The 16,462-nt window shown below is 36.8% G+C and overlaps 1 protein-coding gene across 4 annotated transcripts in view; it reads left to right on the top strand.

Annotated features, from left to right (window-relative positions):
• LOC100755760 (centlein) overlaps positions 1 to 16,462 on the top strand; it is a 279,351-nt gene that overhangs the window by 253,891 nt on the left and 8,998 nt on the right. For all 4 annotated transcript variants that reach the window (XM_027400365.2, XM_027400366.2, XM_027400364.2 and 1 more), the window contains exons 24-25: positions 9,783 to 9,968; positions 12,627 to 12,704. In XM_027400365.2, coding sequence (XP_027256166.2) covers positions 9,783 to 9,968; positions 12,627 to 12,704 — 264 coding nt within the window. The remainder of the gene's footprint in view (positions 1 to 9,782; positions 9,969 to 12,626; positions 12,705 to 16,462) is intronic.

Here is a 16,462-nt window from a genome sequence, read left to right as displayed (position 1 = left end):
CTACCCCCGCATTTTAATATTACTGAAAAAAAGTGTTGTCAATTCATCATTGTGATGAAACTCAAGATCATGAGTTGTTAGCTAATACACTCAAGATTCATGTAAAGACTAGAAAACATTAAAAAATAAAGCTGGAAAACTAGATATAGTAAGAGTAAAATATAATAGTTTGCTGCTTCCTGAACACAAGTGCTGCTGGTTACAATAAATCATCACAGCTGAAAACAGAGTAGCTGGAAGTGGACATGTCTATCAAGAAACTATTCTCATTTTGAAGATGTCCTCTGATATTGGGACAGTTGGTGATAATTATAAAGGACAGGGTAACTATTCTGTATTGCGAAATATGGGTAATTTGCAAATAAAATAGGACAGTAATCCTTCTTTATGTCCCTTACAACATGTTAAGCAAAACTTGAAGGAAGTGTGGAAATACACAAAGAAATTAATGAGATCACTGTAAACTTACTTTCCCAGAGTATGTTTAATCTGTAATATACTCAAAGTCAGTAATTCAAAATAGGCAAAATATAAGGATGTTTTCTTTTCAAACCCATCTACAGGATACACAAAGACTATTTTACATCTTTTCTCAACAAATTTATGAGGGCAAAAATTAGTTTCACTGTCTACCATGAATTAGTATAATTCATGGTATATATAATTATATTTATATAATTATGATTTGACAAAATAGTGGTCAAATTCTATCTACTTAAAATTTTCAAACTCTGTGATTTTGGACAAAGTGAACCTAAAACTTGATTTTCCAAGGAAGACAAAGGAAATGGAATTAGGGAGTTACATTACTTTTCTTGTTGCTTCAACAAAATACCTGACAGAAGCAGCTTAGGGGGAGGAAGGAAGGATTTACTTTGCCTTACAGGCTATAAATAGTTGCATTTTTGAGTGTTTGGAGGTACTGCCATACAAGTTTCCATAGTAGCTGTATGAGTTTATATTCCTACATTTCCCCATATCATACTAATATTTTATGGCATCCCTTTTGACTGGAAACTTAAAGTTTTAATTTGCATTTCCCTGATAGTTAAGGATGTTGTATATTTTTTAACTATTTATCTTGGTAATTTGTATCTCTTCTTTTGAGAGCTGTCTATTCAGTTCTCTGTTATTGGTTGGATGATCAGATGGGTTTTTGTGTGTATTTTGTTTGCTTATCTGTGAGTATAAGGACGCATGTTATTAGATTTTTATTAGGGAATATACTAGTTTGGCAAATAAGTGATTGTAGATTCCCATCCATTAGCCATAATTTCACCAGCACTGAGTATTAATCCAGGTTTCCAGTACCAGGCACAGTTTATCTCTTGTTGAGTGGTTTAAGTTCAATTAGAGAGCAATTGGTTACCACCAAAGTATATGTGCCTATAGGGTTATGTTATGCTAGTTGTTGAAGTGGTTCACAGGCATTATAGCTGGGCAGGTCTATTATTATTTGTCTCATTCAATTGGAAGCTTGCATGGCCCCTTCTGGTACCATGCAAGCTTGTCCCTAGGAAGAGGGCATTTAGCTCTGTTCCAGTTCAGGGGTCTTTGGGCCCTGTTTCTAAAGTGCATGGTGCTTTCAGCAGTAGGGACTTACCTTCCATTTCTGGGGGATAACCAAGGGCAACAGTAATAGGCTGTATGTTTTGGAAGTCTCTGGGAAAGCTCTGGCCAACAAACTCGAAAGAGGGCTCCTGATGCCTGGTATCAGGATTTTTTGTTATTGTTAGGAAGTCTTAGACTCTTGAAGGGAACCTTGTCAGCCCAGATGAGAAAAGAATCTTAAAGCTATATATGTATATTATACACAGAATTCCATGTATTATAGGTGTGTATGTGTGTAATATTTACAACCACACCCATCTACAGAGAATGGTCTGTTGAAAGTCTAACTCAGAGACTATAATGATCTGACAAAACACGGAATAAAGTCAGAATCTTTATCCATGTAGAAAACATAGCCAGTGACTCCATCTGTCCAAGTGGGTACAGTTTGAGACACTGCCTGATTGTGGGCCAGTGCAACCTCACTTGAACACAGAATCTACCCACCAACAACATTTGACCAGAGAGTACAACCTTGCTCTTTCAAATCGAGAGTCAACCCTGTATTAATGTCTAACTGCTTGTTGGAAAGCCAGCTAGTGGAACTACATGGCCAAGGAACATAACCTGTAGGTTATTATTAACAGCAATCAGAATCACACTAGTGACCATGCCTGAATGCAAAGCCCATCAAGCAGCTCTCCCTGATCTTACAGAATGTGTAGCATCCTTGCCAAACTAAAAGACCCTGATGGCAAGCACCCCTCACACGGGTGCCTCTGCTAGCCCATCCAAACTCAAACATTGGATTGTTGGTGAATGCATTTCTTGGGAAAGCAATCTGTGAAGGCTAGAAGTGGCTTTCTCCTAAAACATGAAAGCACTACAGGAATGGGGTTATGAGATGCAGGGAGACATGAAGCAATCAGATGAACTAATGAACCTGACCTAAGAAAGAGAAACGCACCAACTGAGAAACAAGTCAAATAAGTCCTCTCAGATAAATGAGTGAAGTACAAGGTAACATGACAGGGAACTAAATGAAATTAGGAAACAACATGAGGAATGTGTGGAATTCATCAAGAAACAGAAAGTAAAGAAAAGGAATCCTACAGTGGCAACAATGTGTTCAGAAAATGTAAATATTCAAAAGGAAATTAATCTGTTATTCATATTCTTTCAAGATATGATTTTCAAGTTTAAAATTTTTCTAAACCTGAATATATTAATATTTCTGTATGAGCTGTGTTTATAAAGACAAAATATAAGGTCCAGTAAATGGTTCAGTGGGTAAGAATGCTTGCTCTGCAAGCATGAGGATCTCACGTGTAATCCCCAGTACCCATTTAAATAGTAGGACATGGCTATGAATTGAGGGCCAGAGACAGGCAGATCCCATAGTTTGCTGTACAGAGCCGATGAGAAGTGGTGAGCTTCTGATTCCATGAAAGACAATGGCTCAAGGCAATAGGACAGCAATAGACATCCAGAGTCATGGTTTGGCCTTTGCATGCATGCACACAGACACATTCTCTTACACTTGTGCACATACCACACACAATATATACAATATATATATATATATATATATATTGTATATATTGTATATATTTGTGTATGTGGTGTATGTATATATTGGAGTGTGTATGTGTGTGTGTGTGATACCAAGAGAAAAATAAAGCTGATGCCAATTACAGAGACATTTCTATGGAGAAAAAATTACAGTGGCAATATAAGACTGAACTAAGAATTTCAAAAAAAGACTTCAGTAGGATATTCCAACAAGCATAAGAAGTTTCCTTGAACTCAAAGATAGGTCATTTTAAATTACATAGAGAAACAAAGAGGGGTTTTTTTAATGAAAAGGTAAAGAAAACACAAGACTTATGAGACATCATCGAAATAAATATATGTGTGATGGGAATTTTAGAAAACAGAGAGATTAAGGGACAGAAAGACTATTTAAAGAAATAATAGCTGAAAGCTTCTCAATTGGAGAGAGAGGTGTGCAGATTCACAGATGCAAAAATACCCCCAAAGAACTGAACACAAAATGTCTAAATGAGGGAGCATATAATTAAATTGCCAAAGGCATACACAAAGAAAATATTGAAAAAGGAAGAAACTGTGACTCATATACAAACATCCCCTGTAAGAAAGAACACTTCCACAAGGCTGCCAGAGGACTGCTCACAGAGCCCTGAAGATCAGGAGAATATGGGATGTTCACAAATAATGAAAGTAAAAACTGCCAGCCAAGAATACTGTAGTCAAAAAAAAACAAAAAACAAAAAAAACTGTCCTTCAGAACAAGGAAGGGAACAAAGGCTACCCCAGTGAACTGACATGGAGAGTTTGTGTCTTACCAGGAATGCTGCCAAGAGTTCCGTAAGTGGAGATAAAGAACTCTCAGTAATAAAGTTGAAACAAGACAGGATTCTCAAGCATTACAATGGGGTTGCAAAAATGACTTTCAATTATGACTTAAAATTAAAGTATTCTGAAACAATATGTCAAAAATTTGCTCTCAGATACATAATAGAAACATATTTGTAAATCATAATAGCCAATCTCTAAAATGTGAGCAGTGTCATCTATATGTGATCATTATTGGAATGCTATTAACAGCTGAGAATAAGAAGCTACAATGACAAGGTATTTTATGAAAGCCACAGCTGTTGACAAAAATTCTAAAGTGAGAGTTCAGAGGATTAAGAAAGACCTCAAAGCATATACAACAACAATAAAGTCATCAAAGGAAAGCACCAAGAATGGAGGAAAGAATAAATGAATGGCAGAACTAACAGTCAGATATCAATTAACAAAATGGAAGTAGTAAATATGTTACCTGATAGTATTTATTTGAAATGTAAATAGACTAAATTCTCTTATCAGAAGATGTCTGGTGGCTGAATAGATTTTCCTTTTTTCTTTCTTTTTGAAAGTATGATCTAGTGGTCATACAAGACTCTATTTAGCTACAAAGACACACCTAACTTAAAGTGAAGAGACACACCTAACTTAAAGTGGAGAGACACACCTAACTTAAAGTGGAGAGACACACCTAACTTAAAGTGGAGAGATAGAAAAAGATATTTTATACAAATATGGGAATTTAAGTGACTGAATTTGTGACAAGATAGAGTTTAGTAAATAAACAATCAAAAGAGGAAATGACCTAAACAATTACAAATATTTGTTCACCAAACATTGACACACCTAAGTATATAAAGCAGATACTAAGAGCATTGGAGGAAGTAAAGCAAAAGTAGAGTGGTGATGCCTCTCAGCCATAGACTGTCTGAACAGAGAATGCATAAACAGCAGAACTGAGCAACGTCATGTGGTCTTCCCAGACATATACAGAACCTTCTACAGGATAGGAAAATGGGGGACACAAAAGCAACTCTTAAAAATTCAAAAGATTAAAGTCAGATGAAGCATCTTTTCTAACCCTATTTCTGTAAAAAGCAAATCAATAATAGGAGGAAAATTCATGAATATGTGAAAGTTACGCAAAGTTTAAGCCTCCAAAAGCTAATAGGACTGATTATAAATAAGAGAGAATATTTTTAAAGTAATGGGACAAATGAAGATGGAAACAACCTATCATGTGTATGAGATGCTGAAAATGTGGTTTGGGAAAGACTACAGCTGTAAATGACTTTAACAAAAGGGCTCTCAAGAGCACAGTCTAACTTTAACAGCAAGGGAAAGAGTAAATGAGCCCAAAGTTAACAGAAGGAAGTAGTAAGCACTAGGAAAGAAATGATTCAGATGAAAAGAATAGAAAACAAGACAAAGATCAGTGAAACAGGGCCAATTTTTAAAATATAAAATTGGCAAATCTCTCACTAGACTAATTAAGGAAAACAAAATACAAAGATTTTTATTATTCTAACTAGAGAAATGTGACTGATAATCAAGAAGTGATCCAGATCACAAGAGAATACTCTGAACAATTATATGCTAAGAAGCTAGATAAGCTATAATAAATGGAAATTCCTGAAATCAAATACCCACCAAGATCAAATCATGAAGAAATACAAAATCCAAATGAATAACAAGTAAGGCAATTGAATCAGTAATCAAAACCCTCCCGGCAAACGATCCCAGTGCCATATGGTTTCCCCACTGCCTGGCCCAACATTTAAAGAAGAATCAATGCCAGTTCTTCTTGAACTCTTCCAAAAAATTAAAGAGGACAGAGCACTTCCAAACTTCATTTACAAGGTCAGTATTACAATGAAAGCAAAGTTAGATGAGGACATGGTGAGAAAAGAAAATTGCATTCCAGTATCACTCAAACATAGATGCAATCAGGAATTACTAACAAAGTACTAGCAAGCTACGTAAAAACATCATACACCAAGTTGAAATGGGATTTGGTCTGTGGATGGTTCAAATATGCAAATAAATACATATGAGATGCTAAATTAGCAGAATGAAAGAAAAGTCATATTGTTATCCAATAGATATAGAAAAAAGAATTTCACAACATTCCACAACTTTTCATGTTTAAAAATGCAACATATTAAATATAGAGTTAGACGATCTCAATATAATAAAACCTGTAAGTTCCAGAAATTCTTTTTTTCTGTAAAATCAAGATCAAAGCAAAAGGCTTATATAAAGTTATAGAAGTCACAAGGGAAAAAGTAAAAATATCTGTTTGCAGATTGCACAGTTTTGGACATAAAAAAGTAAGACTACAACTTAAATGAGTTCAATAGTGTTTGCTCTTTCCAAAACCAATATATAAAATTTATTTCTATCTCTCCATCCTAACAGCACACCCTCTAACACAGAAATGAGAAAAATAGTCATTTACAGTAGCAGCAAAACAGTAAAGGAAAAAAGTAGGAGTAAAATTTAACCAGGACAATGTAATCTGTTAACTGAAAAATATGTTACTAATAAAATAAATTGAAAAAATATAAATGGAAAAATAGGCTATGTTCATGGATTGGAGGAAATAATACTGTTAAAATATCTTTGTGCTCAAAGTGTGTGTGTGTGTGTGTGTGTGTGTGTGTGTGTGTGTGTGTGTTTGTGTGTGTATGTGTGTGTGTATATATATATATATATATAATATATTATGTATGTATGTCTGTTTCTATATATATTCATTCATTACAATTGCTATTAGCAGTTCTATCTAGGAAAAATGTTCATGAAACCACAAGATGTTGACTAAGCAAATTAATGTTGAACAAGAAGTTCAAAGTTATAGTAATCAAACCTTTATAACTGACATAAAAGAAGTATAAACCATTGAACAGAGAGCTCATCAATAAATCAATGTATAGCTCATTAATTAATAAGTGATAGACATGAAGAGCTTGTGACAGTGAAAGTATTGTTTCTTCAATAAATGATATTAGGAAGACTCACTGACTGACTGGAGATTGACCAGTGCCTTAGCTAGTCAGGGTGTTTATTGCTGAGAAGAGACAACAGTACCACAGCAACTCTTATAAAGGAAACATTTAATTGGGTGGCTCCCTTACAGTTTCAGAGGTTTAGCCCATTGTCATTATGGAGGGGAGCATGGTGTCATGCAGGCAGAGGTGGTGATGGAGGGATAGCTGAGAGTCCTGCATCTTTGAAGGTAACAGGAAGGTAACTTCCCACTGGAAAGTATTCTTGCTTAGGAAACCTCAAAGCCTGCCCCCACAATGACACACTTCCCCCAACTTGGTCATTCCCACTCCAACAAAGCCACATCTGCTAATAATGCCACTCCTGATGAATTATGGGGGCCAATTACATTCAGACTACCACAACCAGGAAAGGACATGAAGTTTTTCAAGTACTGGTGTATTCTTGTTGCTCCGACCATATACTTGACAAGAAACAATGTAAGGGAAGTTTTATTTGGACTGCTGGTCTAGGTTCAACTATATAATGGTGGTAAGGCTTAGCTATGACAATACTTCACAGCTGTGATGGCAGGTGAGAGGCACCTTGCTTACATCTGCAGGGATCAAGGATGAGGGAGACAAAAAATCTAGAGCCAGGTTGTAAAGCTCCAATCCCACCCCCAGTGGACAAGTTCCACCAGCCAGGCTCTACCTTCTAAAGACTCTACACCATGCTAAACATACTATGAGCCTATGAGGGACATTTTGCATCCAAACCTTAATAGATGGAAATGCTATCTACTTTGACCTGAATGTAGGTTAGCCAAAGTTCTCATTTAGTAAAAACTCATAGAACTATACCATTAATATGCATGTATTTTACTGTGTAGACATTTGATCTCAGAAGAACTAAAAATATGTATCTTTAGTTAATGATATGAACAAAAATGTGTTTAGGGGCCAACTGTACAGATACCTGCCATGTTCTCTGAAATACCTCAATAATATGAAGTGAATCAATGGATAACTATGTACATGACAAATCAAATATGGAAATATGATTGTAATACATAGGTTGTTAGTATATATGCCCTAAACATTTCTTTCAACTTGTCTGTTTGACATTCTTATAATTGAATATCTGGAGTGTTATTCTCAGGTATCCTCCAGAATCTTCTGCAGAAAGAGCACCTCAGAGTCTTTTTTCCAGTGTTGCTAGTCACATCAAAAAGAAAAACCAACTGTAAAAGACAGAAAAAAGAATACATTATAAAGATTCATCAGGCAACTACTGTGCTGGTTAGGTTTTTATTAACAACACAAACTTCTGGGAAGAGGGAGTCTGGGTTGGAAAAAAAAAACGTGCACACATCAGATTGATCTGTTAGCAAGTCTATGAGGCATTTTCTCAATGAGTGATTGATGTGGGAAGGCCCAGCCCACTGTGGGTGTTGACATCCATATGCAGGTGGGCCTGGGTTATGTAAGAAATCAAGAAAAAAGAGCCATGAGAGCACACCAGTAAGCATTGTTCCCTTGTGGCTTCTGCTCTTCTTGCCTCCAGGTTCCTGCCTTTAGTTCCTGCCAGGATTTTGTCCTTTTCGCCCCAAGTTGCTTGTGGTCATGGTATTTATTATAGCAGTGGAAGCCTAATTAGGACAACTACATTAATTAAACCTTCATGAAACAGTATAATTGACAAAATAATTAACTGTGACAAATTCAACATATGCAATAGGCAAATATAATTTCACTGGCACATGTAAATTACTAAAATATAATTGAAAATATACTTGATTTGTAATGATAGAAATGACAATTTGGAACTTCAAAACAGAGTTGATAAAACAAATCATACTGAAGTACCAGATTGGTGTTTGCTAATGCAATATAGAAGCAGATATTTCACTGCATAGGGTGTGTGTGTGTGTGTGTGTGTGTGTGTGTGTGTGTGTGTGTGTGTGTGTGTGTGTGTGTTTGTAGATACAAGTCAATAGTATCTGTGAGGAAGAATAGAGATAGAGAATCAAATAACAGCTACCAACATTATAGCAACTCATACTCTGTAGTGGTAACTTCACTTTTCACTTTATATCAGAGAGCTACTAAAAAAAATATATGAGGATGATTATTTATTGAAACCTTTGAACTAACAAAGTGTTGAAACAGTCCAACACCTAGCCACCCTGCATTAGGCCCCAAAGCTATCCTTGTATCGCCACACAGAACTCCAGTCATGCAGAGTAAAATGTGCTTTTTCTTATTTGCCCATAGAAGTGACATAGGCTAGCACTTGTTGATTTCTCAAAGGAACAACTTAAAGATTTTGGTGACATTGTTCCAGCTTCTTTATGTTTTCAATCCATTCCCTCCTTTCAGTGCATGATTTAATAGCACTGTTACTCTACTTGTTCTCAAGTTTTTCCAAAATATCTCTAGTTTTTGTAAAATATTACAGAAGTGACTTTTTCAGTAGCCATCTTTCATCAGCTATGTACCAATTAAACCCACTATGCAATGATATGCAAATAGTATGATTACAGATAAATAGAACTATCTCATCAGCTCAGTAGTGCTTTATCATGATAACAAGTAGCAACCCTGACCAACCAGACACTAGTTAGCATATCTAACAGTGAGTTTAGAGAGCTTTGGTTAATAAAGATAGGTGGTTAAAGAGGGTGATTTAAGAGAGCCTTTATTACATAATGGCAATGAGAAGATAGCAGCCATTCTCTTCCAAAATAAATAAAATCACAATAACCTTAATAAAAATGATTTGCTAGTACAGTCACATTTTTATGTTTTGGCCATTTTGTCTTCATTATGACTTCCATATGAACCCATGTTTTTTCCAATATGTCCTAGGCTTTGGTCAAAGAGTTACAAAGTGATGTCCATAGGACCCGACATCAAATCAAAGAGCTTAAGAAGATGCAGAAAGACAAACATGCTTGTAAAACCTCAACCCATAAAGTCCAGACCTTGGCAGCATCCATCCTGAACATTTCACCATCAGACCTGGAGGAAATACTGGACACAGAAAATGAAATGGTAAGATCACTTACATATTCATTAATAAAGGGCTTGCTGCACTTTTATCTAAATGTATTGTTTGTTTTATAATTCTTAGAATTTCATTTTATGGGGTTATTGTCAAGTTGTCAAAGAAAGATATATATAGTATAATCAACTCAACTCCTCTAGAGAAATTGAATATATAATATAAAAATAAGTTAAGTATGTAACAGGGAAGGATAACAGACATAATAAGGAATTTGGAAAATTCATGTTGCTTGTTACTCATGTCTGTCATCTCTTCCTGTCTCCTCTATTCTCTTTAGCTAAGCATATTATAGATCTTGTAAGCCAGGGTTTTTGTCATTACTGTGTGTGTGTGTGTGTGTGTGTGTGTGTGTGTGTGTGTGTGTGTGTGTGTGTGTGTGAGAGAGACAGAGAGAGAGAGTGTGTGTTATATGAAGCAAGGTCCTTACTATGTTGTCCAGGCTGCTCTCAAACTTCTAGAATCAAGTGATCCTCCTGCTTCAGCCTCTTGACCCTTTCAGATTATGGGTCTTTAATACCACACTCAGCAGTAATCACTTTTTGTTGTTCATTTTATTTTATGCATATGAGTCTCTGCCTTCATGTACTTGTTTGTACCATATCCCTGCCTGTGGTCAGAAGGGGGCATGGAGAATTCTGGAGCTTCAGTGATGGATAATGGTGCTTGGAGCCAAACCCCCATCCTCTGCAGGAGTATCAAAAGCTCTTAACTGCTGAGCCAGCTCCCAGTCATCCAGTCACCACCCTACCTTGTCTTAGTTCAGTCAAGTCACCCTTGATATGCTAAAAATCTCTTAAGTGAGATTTTTTAAGGTAACAAATTTATTGGTTTTCCTGAGAGAATTTACAATTATTTTGATAATCCTGTTTCTTGAAAATATTTATTGTGTTAAAATGGATGAGATACTTCTGTTTGAGTGAATTATCTTCCTACCAGTGTGTCATGGGGGAATGGCTCTGTCTCATCTATAGTTTTCTTGAAACCTATGAAAAATACTTGGTCCTAAGAATAGAAGTCTTTAATTATTTAGTGTTTGGAAAGATTTAAGACAGGATGATACCGAGATCATCCCAATAAATATTTGCTCAATGATGAAATAAAGCAATAGATTTAAGTATTTGTATGAGACTGTTCTCTTGAGCATCTAAGAGATTTTCTGCCACACAGGTCTATAATGCAAAGATATTTAAACTGCCAAGAATTTTTGGAAAAGATCCAAAAGAATTCTGTAGAGATTATCTTCATCCTTTGGGTGAGTGGGATGATGAGCCCTCACTCTCCCTGTTTCCCAGGCTCACATTTGGCCCAGCCAGCATCTGTGACTTTCTGCCTGACTCTGGACGTGGGAGAAAAAGAGTATCATCACATGGAGGATCAAACAAGGTGCAGGGGAGAGAGCAGTGCCTAAGTAAAGGTGTTGGCCATGTTGCCGCAGACACCTAATTAGAGCTTGGGTTGATTGGTGTGCCTCTGTCAAAGTGTGTGTGTTTCTGCCCATGTGCTTGCATGCACACACACACACAGAGTCATGTGCTTGGGAACACAGAACACTTTCATTGTTCAGTGTTAAGAGGATGTTCTGTCTTGGCTGTAAGTTAGAAAAACCTCACAATAAGTAAATTAGGCAACATTGTCTCTTTTAAGTGTGTGACTTAGAAAAAGTTCCTCACAGTCCAAACATTGGAGAACATGTTTCTGTGATGAAGCAGTGACCCTGCCTCTGAGCTGATGCAGTCTGATATGAGAGATTTCTGTCCACAGCCTCATATGCCACACAGCCTGCAAACCCTTCAGGAAATAAAACTAACTTGAATAGGAACGCACTGCTCTGAGCAGTCTCAGGGCACCTTAGTATATTCTCTGTGCTTAATTACAGACCAGAGTGTATTTAGAATGAACTGTGCAACTTTTAGAGATTAAGGGGTGGAGTGTCTTGTTTGAATTATGTTCTTTAAACTGCATCCAATTGTAATAAATTCATGGTGAAAGTGTGAGTGTCTGTGTGAAGGGCCTAGTGTAAAGATTGGCATGTAGTAAATTTCAGTGTTAGTTTCTCAAGTGCTTCTATTTTTTTCACATGTGGTGGTGGTGGTAGTAGGTGTGTGTGTGTGTGTGTGTGTGTGTGTGTGTGTGTGTGTGTGTGTGTGTTAGAGAGAGAGAGACAGAAAGAGAGAGAGAGAGAGTCACTGCATAGGCCAGGAAATATAGAGTTGGGTTCCCTAGAGCTGGAGTTGCAAGCTGTTGTAAGTCCGCTGACATGGATGCTGGGAACCAAACTCAGATCTTCTGTAAGAGAAGCTCTTAACCACTGAATCTTCTATATGGCTCTGTGTTGACTTTTTACTGTGTTACATCTTTTTTATTCCCATCTATCCCTATCTTGAGCCATAGTGTGAAAGCTGAAAAGAAAATTACTAATTTATTATAAAATAGATAAACAGAGCTACAGCTTCCATGTATGTGTAAATATTTACCTGTTAAATATAAAAATAAATAGCATGGATTTAAATATTCCAAGTGGCCTTGGAAGAGACAGGCCACTCTTGGTTGATATTTTTATAGATGTGATCAATATCTAGCTGCTAGATTCTAGCAGAATTAGTAAGTTCATATCAGTTAATGCTTCTGTTTTTTATTTTCCTTAGGAATTTGAAAAGACAAAGATTGATGCTGAAAATGACAAGGAATGGCTGTTGTATATTCAGAAACTTCTAGAAGGACAGGTATTTCATTTTTGTGCTTCATATATGAAAACTTTCATATAAATATTCCCGGCCTCCCATTTGTAGACACCCTTATTTACTTCTGTTAGGTAAAGAAGGATTCCAGAGGTAGACAGTAAAGTTAACCCCCTATTTGTACTTTTGGACTTAACAAATGAAGCAAATGCCTTGAGAAAGAGCCAACATGGGCCTCAGCAAGTGCATTAATTAAATTATTGAGTCAACCTCTCTGCTTGCTAGAGTGAAAAGGATCCATTCCCCCAGACCTCTTAGGAACAGAGATTCTTTATTAGTGTCTTTAAAGTTGGAAGTTGATACGGACACCTGAGGAGTTCATGGGTTTCGGTGACCTTTTACTGTGGACCTGTTTCCAGTCAATTCATGTTTTCCTCACAGCCAGACAGCTGTTTATTACTGTGTCTTCCCGCATTCTCTACAATATTTTCTACTGAGACCACGAGCAGCTTGTTAGTGGGAAGTAAATATTGATTTGGCATCCTGTCAATGCAGAAAGAATGAAAAAATTTCCACCAGAGGCCCCTCAAACATTTTCCTATCGACGTTTTCTGGGCCGAATGGAAAGCTGCGTAGAGGATGACAAGGCCAAGACGGGCGGGAGTCCCTGAGGGCTCTATTGAGGCTGCTGCTGTGACCAGTGTGATATACTTTTTCTCCCCTTTCAAGTAGTTTTTTAATACACACATAGTCTGCTGGGATGTGCCCCTCTTGTAAGTGATCAAGGGCAGTTTATTGGCAGGTGAGAGCCCTACTTTTCTAGTCATAACCAGCTTTTGTTTTGACATCACTGACAGCTTGTAATGCATTCTAAAACTTTTTCATTGTAGTCCTTTTTTTTTATTCTCAGCCTAATTGTTTATTTGAAAACCAGCCTGAAATAAATAAAAGCTAAAACATAATTGTCAAAATGGCAAGAGGTGATGAACCCATCAACCAGTGATTTTTTTTGAAAGACCCTGTCAATGTTTCTGCAAAATTAAAAACAGAAGTTGATATTAAGTATTGTTATTTTATATCATCAGAATTACCAGATAGCACTTATTGTGATTTTAGTAAAGTCAAGAATAAAGCAATGAAAGGACTGGGAATGTAGCTCAGTGTTTACATCTCTGTGATTCGCATGTACACACTCGAGTCCAACCCTCGGCACCAAGACAAGAAACAAAGAACAATAAGTAAATGATACACAAGCCACTCACATTATTACTTGCTAACTTTACATGTTTTGAAACATTATGTGGAATCTTGTAGTAATAGAATATGATTGGTGAGGTTTTATTTAAAGTTGTTGAAATACAGATGCACAGGTATGAAACAAAACCTTTTACAGTGACCACTTGCTTTTGAGAAGGAGGGTCATTTATTTTACTGAAGATGTACCTTTCTTTGAATCATGTGTGTGTGTGGAGGGGAGTGCTCATGAGTGCAGATGCCTGCAGAGGCCAGAGGCCTCAGATCCCTCTGGAGCTGAACTTAGAGGCAGTTGTAAGCAGCCAGTATGAGTGCTGGGAAACAAATTCAAGCCGTCTGCAAGAGCACAACATGCTCCTAACTGATGGGCCATCTCTCCAGCCTGGAGAGCTCATTTCCTTTTGGTTTGTATTTTGGGGTTTTGTTTGTTTGTTTTTTGTTTGGTTGGTTTTTTGTTTGTTGATTGGTTTGTTTTTCAAGACAAGGTTTCTCTGTGGCTTTGGAGGCTGCCCTGGAACTAGCTCTTGTAGACCAGGCTAGTCTCAAACTCACAGAGATCCTCCTGCCACTGCCTCCTGAGTGCTGGGATTAAAGGCATGCATGGCCAACGTCCAGCTAGAGAGCTCATTTCTTAATCATGCTGCTTTCCCAGGCTCAGCTCAGTGCCTGGCATATGAAGGAGTTCAATGATAGTTGTTGGGAAGTGTTTTTAAACTTAAAATGACAGAAATAATCTTGTAATGATTTTCTAAGTGTTCACCTTGTAACTAGGAACTTGTAGTTCCTTTAATTAGAAATTTTATCATAAATATGTCCATAAAATAATAAATCAAATGTTTAAATGTTACTAAAGCTATACTGATACCAGACCTAGTTTGGAGGTGGTTTTGCGTGTGTGTGTGTGTGTGTGTGTGTGTGTGTGTGTGTGTGTGTGTGTGTGTGTGATTGTGTGTCTTAATCATGTAAAAGTGCATGTCCATATTCCGAATTATCTGGATATATGCTTATTCTGTCCACTTAGTGTTCAAAATTCCCTGTTGAAATGGCATCAGACTGCTTAATACTGCAGTTTGATATAGTGCCTTTTTGTGCCACTGAGCCGGGTCTCTGGAATATAATTGCCTGGTAGTATTGATTTAATTGCCCAGGTTTATTTGTGGACTCCTAATTATTGACTGGAGGTAAATTTAATGGTGCAATCTTTATGAACCCCGAGAAGCACTGCTGTTGCCGCTGTACATAATGAACTGCATCATATGCCTCTAGACCGTTTTTCAAACTAATTTTATTCTGTTGTGACAGTATGATAACATTTAAAAAGTCAAAGACTTTTTTATTTTTATTACTGACATAGGTGGTTTTGCTGATGTCTTTGGATTTTGTGAGAAGAAAAATAGGCATTTCAATGGTCGCACTTGAATGTCACGTCATAATTATGCCCAAGAGAAAAAATTATAAAATAGAATACATCTCCTTTCTTCTCTGTCTATCCCAGCAATTATCTTTGTCCTGTGTTTTCACAAATGTTTCCTTTGCCTACCAGGCTTTTAGAGTCTGAGATGCTCGTAGAGTTGTGTGAGCAAATCTGTAAATCTGTGTGGTTAGTTTACAGCTCCTGTCTTCTTGTGTATTCATTTTAACAACCTTTGGAGTATAGAGTACAGGAACATGGTCCCTCCAAATGTACCTGACTCAGTTCTGTCATAATAGTATTAAAATATTTAAAAGATAAAAGTATAGGTTGTATCTTGTCTGCCCTCCTTCTATACTGTCTGGTCTTATGTGATAGATCTTGAATATTGAAACAAATCAGTTCCATGATTGTTGACTGCTTTCATGATGACATGTTATACTGATGATATGTTTACCACAAATTCTGCTATGTGGCGTAGTGAATCTGTATACAGTATAATACAGTATCTGTCACTATTGTTAGTGAGAGAACACTAGAATGGAAGGTTAGACCCTTTTATAGGTGGATATATTTAATTACACAGTACAAGGACATAACCTCACTATTTCAAGTAATTATAATGTAATTAGTAGTTCTACGCATTTGATATTTTTCTGCAGTTTGCAAATTCCTAGTAAGAATCACACTGAAAAACACTTTTCTAAGATCTGCTTTCATTTTTCTGTGGTTTGAATGTCTTTATCTTAAATTTTTACTTGTTCTTCCTTTTCATATTGATATGATTTTAAATTTAAAATTTGTGAGGGAGACAAAGAAGTAAAGCTGAGGGGAATCCTTAATATGTGTTTTTATGTTGTTTAAGGAGTGGATGAAAATAGAGCTGAAGCTGGATCAGTGTAGCATATGAGCAAGAGTGTACCTTAGAAAGATGCAGGGCATCAGCATGCAGGGCTATGGAGATGGTGGAGATGAAGGCAGGAGGTCTGGGTGTGCCCAGCTATGGAAACAGGAGAGCTGCCCATGTTACACAGAGTTAACACACCTCAGGCATGAGAATACACATGCAATTCCCAATCAGCATCCCGCACAATGAGAAAGTTGAAGGTGTGTTGAAGAATATTAGTGATCAAGAGAG

This window comes from Cricetulus griseus, chromosome 2, assembly GCF_003668045.3.
Source record: "Cricetulus griseus strain 17A/GY chromosome 2, alternate assembly CriGri-PICRH-1.0, whole genome shotgun sequence".
In the NCBI taxonomy this organism is placed as follows: domain Eukaryota; kingdom Metazoa; phylum Chordata; class Mammalia; order Rodentia; family Cricetidae; genus Cricetulus; species Cricetulus griseus.
Note: the sequence above shows the minus strand (reverse complement) of the source record. Positions and strands in the feature narration are given on the sequence as shown.